The 8632-nt window shown below is 51.9% G+C and overlaps 1 protein-coding gene across 1 annotated transcript; it reads left to right on the plus strand.

Annotated features, from left to right (window-relative positions):
* The first annotated feature begins 898 nt into the window (after positions 1-898).
* Positions 899-2240, plus strand: POU3F4 (POU class 3 homeobox 4). The gene has a single exon (XM_005144515.4). The coding sequence runs from the start codon at positions 914-916 to the stop codon at positions 2018-2020; it is 1107 nt and encodes a 368-aa protein (XP_005144572.3). The 5' UTR covers positions 899-913; the 3' UTR covers positions 2021-2240.
* The last annotated feature ends 6392 nt before the right edge of the window (positions 2241-8632 follow it).

Below are 8632 nucleotides of genomic sequence, written 5' to 3' on the forward strand. Positions count from 1 at the left end.
GGGCCCGGGCGAGCCGGGGGGCACAGAGCTCCCCCCATCCACCCACCCCTCATCTCCCGTGGTGGGGCCTGGGGATCTCACGCTTCCCCCCCCCCCCCCCCCTTTATTTTCCGCTTTCTCTCGGTTTTGGGGTGTTTTTAATGTATTCTTTTTCCCCCAGAGGACCTCACTCCAGGCGCACCGCGCCCGTGCGTTCCCTATTGCAAACTTTGAGGAGAGGCACCACCGGAAAGAGCCTTTTGGGGCTGATTTTATTATCTTTAGTGCCGGCTTTTTCCCACCTACTTTTCTCCCCTCCGACACCACCTCGGAGCGCACAGCCCGGCGCAGGCAGGGGATGCCCGGTGCGGGGCGGCCGATAGAGGCACCGCGTACCGGGGGTGCGGAGCCTGCCCGCACCGACGGGCGGGGTAGGGATAGGGGGGGAGCAACGAGAGAGCCCCGGAGGCGAGGCTGAGGCCGCCCCGGCTGCGCAGGGGTGGTCCCGCGGAGCTGCCGTCGGGGCGCCGCCGTTTAACCTCTGCCGCACGCTCCCCCTGCGCTAATCGCTCCCCATTTAAGCCGTGCCCCGCGTCCTCCCCTCCCTCCCTCCGCGGAGCGGAGCGCGGCGCGGAAGGAGTTAAGCGGCCGGGCCGCCTCACGCCCGGCCCCCGGTGCCGGCGGAGTGATTCACTTCCTGCCTCGGCCCCGCGCGGCCCCCGAGCGCCCTCGCTCCGCCCCTCCGCCGTCGAGGCCGGCCTCCCCGCTCGTCCCATTGGCCCGTGAGGCGAGGCCACGCCGACGGCGCGGCCCCATTGGGCGGTGCTGCTGCCAGTCGGCCGTCGGCCGCTGCTCGGGCCGCCGTGCCGGTGGATGTCAAAGGCTGAAGCGGCGGCGCCGCCACAGTATAACTCGTGGGGGCTGCGCGGCGGCCATGGCCACAGCCGCCTCCAACCCCTACAGCCTGCTCGGCTCCGGCTCGCTCGCCCATGCGGACGGTGCGGGCATGCAGCAGGGGAGCCCCTTTCGCAACCCGCAGAAGCTGCTGCAGAGCGAGTACCTGCAGGGCGTCCCTGGCAATGGGCACCCGCTGGGGCATCACTGGGTCACCAGCCTGAGCGACAGCGGGCCCTGGCCCTCGGCGCTGGCCGGCGGCCCGCTGGAGCAGCCCGACGTGAAGCCGGGCCGCGAGGACCTGCAGCTGGGCGCCATCATCCACCACCGCTCGCCCCACGTCTCCCACCACTCGCCCCACGCCAACCACCCCAGCGCCTGGGGAGCCAGCCCGGCCCACAGCGCATCGCTGGGCCCCCCCGCAGCCGCCGCAGCCGCAGCCGGGCAACCCCTCAACGTGTACTCGCAAGCGGGCTTCGCGGTGGGAGGCATGCTGGAGCACGGAGGACTCACCCCGCCGCCCGCAGCCGCGCAGGGCTTGCACCCGGGGCTGCGGGGCGAGGGCGGCGGGGAGCACGGAGAGCTGGGCGGGCACCATTGCCAGGACCACTCGGACGAGGAGACGCCGACCTCGGATGAGCTGGAGCAGTTCGCCAAGCAGTTCAAGCAGCGGCGCATCAAGCTGGGCTTCACCCAGGCCGACGTGGGGCTGGCCCTGGGGACCCTGTACGGGAACGTCTTCTCGCAGACCACCATCTGCCGCTTCGAGGCCCTGCAGCTCAGCTTCAAGAACATGTGCAAGCTGAAGCCGCTGCTGAACAAGTGGCTGGAGGAGGCCGACTCCTCCACCGGCAGCCCCACCAGCATCGACAAGATCGCGGCGCAGGGGAGGAAGAGGAAGAAGCGCACCTCCATCGAGGTGAGTGTCAAGGGCGTGCTGGAGACGCACTTTCTCAAGTGCCCCAAGCCGGCCGCCCAGGAGATCTCCTCGCTGGCAGACAGCCTGCAGCTGGAGAAGGAGGTGGTGCGGGTCTGGTTCTGCAACCGACGGCAGAAGGAGAAGCGGATGACCCCACCGGGCGAGCAGCCGCAGCACGACGTCTATTCCCACGGCGTGAAAACGGACACGGCCTGCCACGACCTCTGACCGGGGCTGTCCGGGCAGGCAGGACTGCGGGCAGCGCGGATATTCCGCAGGGGCTTTAACTTATGGTTTCCGAGAGGCAGGAGACGCGGAGCGGGGGCTCCCCGCCCGCCGCCTGGGCAATATTGTTTCTCTCTCCGACCTTTCCGCTGATCAGTGCACGGTGTTTACTCGCAGACAAGGTTTGGTTTCGGTCACTGCTAAGACGAAGGGGAAAAATAAAACGAAACAAAAACAAAACACACACAAAACGGGGAAAAAAAGGAAAAAAAAGAACTCACGGGAAAAAGGAAAAAAAAAGAAAGAAAGAAAACCGACAGAAAAGGAAAGACAGATGTGTGCCTATGAATAACCTTCCAGCGCCTTGGTTATATCAGCTGTATTTCAGGTGAATCTGTTTTACAATAGACTAGTTTTGCATTTTTAAAGACTTATATAGCGTTTTTAAATGTCTGAGGTGTTTTACTACAAACTGTACACAATATTTGTGACCTAATTTGTATCGAATTGAGCAGGCAAAACGTTTCTCCCTTCCCCACGCACCGGCAATGTCACTCAGTGGGGACGGGGCAGGGCGGCTGCGGCCCTTCCCCCTCCCCACCACCCCCACCCCGCCCCCGAGGAACGGGGTTCCCCTCCGCTCCCCCCACTGTTCTGAAAAACGGGCTTATTTGTTGCAGCTTTTCCTTTTCCAAGCGCTTCCCAACACCATAAACCGAACGGTTCCAATCCTGACCTCTCCCCTCTTCTCCCAAGGAAAAGATAAAGAATAAAAGTCCTTATTTAAAAGAGATTTATCCGAAATTAAGCACCGCAAATAAACCCGTGGCATTTGCCAGTCGCTTTCTTTCCGAAGATGAGTTGGACTTTTTAATCAGCGCCAGACTGAGAGGTCTGTAGTAAAACACCTTTATACTCCTGCGCTTTGGCTTCGGAAATCGGTTTCTCTGTATTTTGTTTCGATAGTGAAGAGGAAAGGGGGGGGGGTGTCTCATGGTTTCTTTTTGGAGGGGAGAGGGACGGCAAACACCCGCATTTGGTTCACGCTGAGCTTATTTCCGCGTCACAGGGAGATGCTGGATTTGTTGAAAAGATTTTATTAAGAAACACAAAAACACCGCAACCAAGAACAGGGAGGAAAAAACAAATCAAACTCACTAAAATGCTACAAACACCCCAGTTTTTGGGCACGGGGAGGTGCTGACCTGGAGCCGCCCCCACCTACCCCCCCAGTTGTGTTGCACACAGGGCCGGGTGCGCAGCGCCCGCAAACCCACTCGCAAAGGGGAATTGCTGAGCGGGTGAGTGTGCGGGAGCGCACGGCCACGATAACCCAGTGCTCCCGCAGCTCCCCACGGCCGGGCTGGCTCGGGGCAGCCGGGCATGGACCGGACCGGGGCCCCGCAAGACCCCGAGGGGCCCGGTGCGGCCCCGCTCTGCATCCGCCTCCTGCTCCGCGGCTCTCCGCACAGCCCCAGTCCTTCCCCGGCGCTCAGATTTTTTCCTTTCAACATTTATATTTTTCAAGTATTTTTCAGTAAGCGCAAAAAAAAAGATTTAAAAAAAAATTAAAAAATTAAAAATTAAAAAAAAAAGAAAAAATTAAAAACAAAGAGGAAAAAAAAACTCGACACTGAGGACCTGCCTATTTCTGCCAACTTTATAACTGTACAGTTTTGTATATTAAACGTTTTTTGGAAGTTATTAATTTAAAGAAAGATCATTTAGTTTATTCATTTAGTAACTGATGTATAATAAACGCTATTTTCATTAAAGGTTGCTTTTTTCAACTATTTTATCCAAAATTGCCTATTGCAGTTGCCAACAATTATTTATTTTCAATAAATTCCGCATTATGTTAAAAAAGGAAAAAAAAAAGAGAAGAAAAAAAAAAGAAAAGAAAAAAAAAGGAAAAAAAGACGTTTCAGAAAGAGAAAAGAAAAAGCCTGAACGGGTGTCGGAAAAAATAACAACGAAACACACAAGTCGCTGTAACGTTTGATTGTGGAGAGGTTTTAGTCAAGGGGTTTATATCGACGCAATATTTTATTGTTGTAAAAGGAAAAAAAAATGAAAAAAGGTTTAAATAAACATTTTTACAAAAAAAAAAAAGGGAAGAAAAACCAGAATTATACTGACCAGCTCCGCTGCGTGGTTTGTGCGCTGGGTGCGCGCAGCGGGGGCTGCCCCCGGGCCCGGCCGTGCCGTGCGGCCGCGTTCCACCTGCGCGGCCCTGCGGAAAATGCGCAGTTGGGGTGGGAATGGGGCGCTGCGGTGTTTTCGGGGGTGGGTATATATATATACTGCGTATGTAAATATTTGCGTGTATATATAAACATATATAGGAGGTATAGCAGCGCTGCCGCCCCGCCTCGCCCCAGCGCACCGCGGTACTACGCGCCCGCGCAGTCCCCCCTCCGGGTTGTTGCCTCCCGCAGTTCCCATGGCCGATGATGGGGAAGCGGAGGGGGGTGCCCCGTTCCCCCCAACCCGAGCAGCAGGAATCGGGGAGCGAAGGAAGTCCCTTTTGTTCCGTCCTTCCTCCCCCCTCCCGGCAGCATTGGGGCCGTGGGTCCTGCTCCCGACCCCCCCTAAACAACATCCCCCCGGCTGCCTCTCTCCCCCCCCCGGGTGGGACGTGGAGTGTTCGGGAGGAACAATAACAGTTAATCACATCTAATGGGGTGAAGCGAGGAGCTCCAGTCCCGGCAGCCGGGTAGGGCACAGGGAGGAGGGGGGATGCTGGGGGAGGCAGGAAAACAGCAAACTTCAGGCCAGCACCAGCCAAAGGAGCTGTTGTTTCTTCCTTTTTCCCGTTCTAAGCCGAACCTTGGGGTAAACAATAACCATACCAGTGTATGGGAGGCAAGAATTACCTTTCGGAGTCCTGAGAAGCGACCCAAGAGCAGAGTGAGGTCTCTTGTCTCCATAACCCAGCAGCAGGAGGACGAGTGGACAGGCACTTTCCCGCATGGCTACAACCACCATAGCCCCGTACCTGTTAGTGAGAGGCATTGGGATGTACACAGTGATCAATGCTTTGTTTCTTAACCATAAAACTGATTTATTTCTTGTAAATCTTTGCAAGCTGCAGCACAGCACAGACATCGTGGTCTTGGGGTGAGCGGCCTGCGGCTGCCCCTGCCTTGGGCAGTGAAGCCTGGCTGCTTCTGCAGCAGGACACCAACCTGCCACTGCCTCAGAAAGGATGACAGCAGGAGGAGAAGGGAAACTTCCCCCCCAATCCCATTTCTCAAGTCAACTGCAGAAACAAACATGCAGTGAGTAGCATGGGTACCAAAGCAGGAGTAAATGGCCATGGTTTGTAAACAGCCCCAGCCGAGGACACAGAGAAGCTGCACAGTAAAACATGCCCTATGTGGTCATGCTGGCTCTGAACACGCAGGGTGTGGAGAGGTGAAGCACTTAAAGGCAGCACTGGTCTGGAGGAAGGACAAAAGGTATTTCACTGCAATAAGCCTGTTTTAAAGCCCTTTGGTTGTTCTGTAAATACAGCTACAGCAGGGACTGGGTTATGCGTGATTTTAAAACAAATTATGTTAAGAGGCAAAAGAGATGCAATGAGAGATGAAATCAAGCGAGTTTATGAGCAGAAGTACTTCAAAGAATACTTGAAAGCTGGAAAAAAAATAGGGAAGGAAATTTCATTTAAAGAAAAGAAAATGTGTTTGTTACTGCCCATATATTCCAGTATTACTGTGAGCAAAAGGAAACTCTTTTGTGCCACCTAATGTTAAGTACAGATCACTGTTGTCTTCCTTGCTGCCCATCGTGCATGGCGTGCGTGGGGAGGCCTCAGGGTGCTGAGTGCATCCAGGCAGAGTGGGGTGCCTGGGAATGCTCAGAGTCCAAAAGTCCAATCCAACCAAGGGCAGGAAGAGAAAGTTCAGCTTCACAGGCATGGATCAGGTTATCTAATGAATTTAGGAGATTATCTAAAGAAAAAGAACAAGAGGGGGTGGAAAGGAGCACGGGATATGATCATAAGAGCAAGAGACTCCAAATTTGGTCTTCATTGTAATAAAATAAACCCAAAACGAGCATGCCCAGGCTTTATATAAGCTGCCCACGATCAAGCATTGATCCCAGCAGCCTCATGCAAACCTCAGGGCTTTCAGCAGCTTCTCCCTCTGCTCTCCTCAAGGACCCAAACAGCTTTGGCTTTGCAGCCTTTGCACATGCACGTCTCCCAGTATGAAGAATCTGTGGTGTGGACGTGGCAGCCATTCACCCTAATGGGAGATAATAATGTAGTGTGGAAGTATCTCACACAATCCTTTAAAGAAGGGCTGAAAGCAAGTAACTCTTTGGTAACAATGAATTACACCACTTTTGTGATTTTAATGGAGTGTTAAACATCTTTTAAACAGTTTTTGAGGCTGAATCTTCTTTCCTTCTTAAGTTATATGGAACGAATAGAACCTGAGGCTTCCTTTCAAGTTTTAATTTCAGATGTTCTCAAGCTGTGCTCCCCTCCCCTCTAAAGACAACCAGGACCAGAGGAGCTTCACTTGAAAGCAGAAATTACTACAAGTAAGCAGAGATGCTATTTCACTTTATAGCGTTCTTTATCATTCAGGATATGGACCATTCAGTCCATGCCTAGACTGCACTTGACCAAGATGTGTTCCAAATACCTCAAAAATAAGTATTTTGAGCTTTTTTTCTTTGTTTTTAAGCAGCAGTTTCATAGGTTCAGGCAGAGAGGACTAGAGCACCTTGCCCTATTGTTCCTGCATCCACGTACCACTGATTTTTAGGGTAAATCCATATGTGGAGGTCCATTTAAAATATAAGTCCTTCCCCCAGGAGCCAAGGAACATGCAGGGCCATGGGGATGCCCTTTGGCCAAGGGTCTGACTCAAAAATCCAGCTACAATTCATCACTTCAATCACTAGAACAGCTTCCATGTAATTCAGTGAGCTGCTTCATGCAAATGAAATTATTCATGTGTGTCTTTGCACAGTCTAATTCCAAGGCTCCATCCTATAAAAAACATATATCCAATACCTTAGGCAGGTGACCAGTCCCTGTGACTACTCCTCAAAATACTTGCAGAGATCATGGCCTACATTTGTACTCACTTTCCCTTTATTCTAGTGTTCTGTAACCAATAGACTGGAAAGGCTCCACAGCAATTACATATTTAGGATATGTGATAGCTGCAGTTAAGATCTTTACAACTGATTGCAGGATAAAATTTACTTCAAATGTGCAAGAGCTCATTTTTAAGCCCCAGTATTTCAGCTGCTTTTCATTATAAATATTCTGAAGAATCAAAAGCAATTAGAGCACACAAAGTCTAAATGGTAAATAATTTCCAAATCAGAATCTTTATTAAAGCAATAAGCATCTATTTTTGTTAACACTAAGATACAGAAGGGGCCCAACTAAGTAACTTTTGGTTTAATGGCATCAAAAGAAACCAGACTTCTAATGCTGTATGTGAAATCTTACCCCAGATGGACTTTTTGTTTGGGAAAAGAGGGCAAGCAACAGGATTTAAAGCTGGTGATGTGAGTGGTGCCATGGTTTACACACGCTTGTGAAGGGTTTGCACGTGGATCTGTGGCTTGCTGATTCACAGCCTCCTATGCCAGCTTGTAAATGTTTGTAGAACCACATCCCTAATTAAAATGGCAAAACAGCATTAAATCTTGGACAGGGATAGGAAGAGGAGTGCGAGGAAGAGCTGTCATGGCTAAAAGCCTGTCAACAAGAAGTTAAAAAGCTAATGGCAAATATAATCTCTGCCTGCTCTGTTTTTGCGGTGCTATCGATCGCCTGGTCCTGGCTCTGCAGCGGTTCCTGATCAATGTTCTGCTGGCACAGAGCGGTGTTGAAACCACACCAAGGAGTCAGCTGCAGGAAAAGGGTGGTTTAAAATGTGGGTATTTCAAGCATCAACCCCCTTCTCACCCCCCATACTATTAAAGACCTGAGAATGTGACTCCATTATTCTGCTGCTGGATTTTATTATTTTAAATGATGCCAGCCCTCGGGTTCTGCGCCTTGAGTACAAATAATATTTATCCAACGTAGAAACACCATTTCTGAGCTGAAGTTGTTTTCCTTTTTGGCCCAAGTGTGACGTTTTGTTTTGCATGTTTATCTTCGGGCTTTGGGAAGGAGAAATAACAGTAACTCAGCCCGCAGATCTAACTTAGAGGGAGAGGAATGCAACGACTGAACTCCTCCTGCCATGTCGGCTGCAGTGCAAATGGCAGTAACAGGAGCTGCTCCCCATCCAGAGCTTGTACTTCTGTCTAGATTATGGGATTAGTCTCTGTTACATCTATCTACAGTTAGGAACTTGTGATCCAGTTAAAGCAGCTTGAAAGACGCCCAGCAGGTGCTGAGGGTCTGACTCTGCAGCACAGACTGTGCAGTTACTGGGGTAAAGCTGGGGCTGGCCTTGCATGGGGCTTCCCAAGGCTCTGTACTGGAGCAGGAGAAAAACCCAAATCCTGCCACAAAACACTTGGAGCCAGGGAAAATGAGCCACAGCCTTCCCACCCTGCCCCTGCATCCTGAAAGTGGAGCTGCTAATGCATCACTGGAAACACTGTCAAACATGAGTTTATGATGCTTTG

This window comes from Melopsittacus undulatus, chromosome 6, assembly GCF_012275295.1.
Source record: "Melopsittacus undulatus isolate bMelUnd1 chromosome 6, bMelUnd1.mat.Z, whole genome shotgun sequence".
In the NCBI taxonomy this organism is placed as follows: Eukaryota; Metazoa; Chordata; class Aves; order Psittaciformes; family Psittaculidae; genus Melopsittacus; species Melopsittacus undulatus.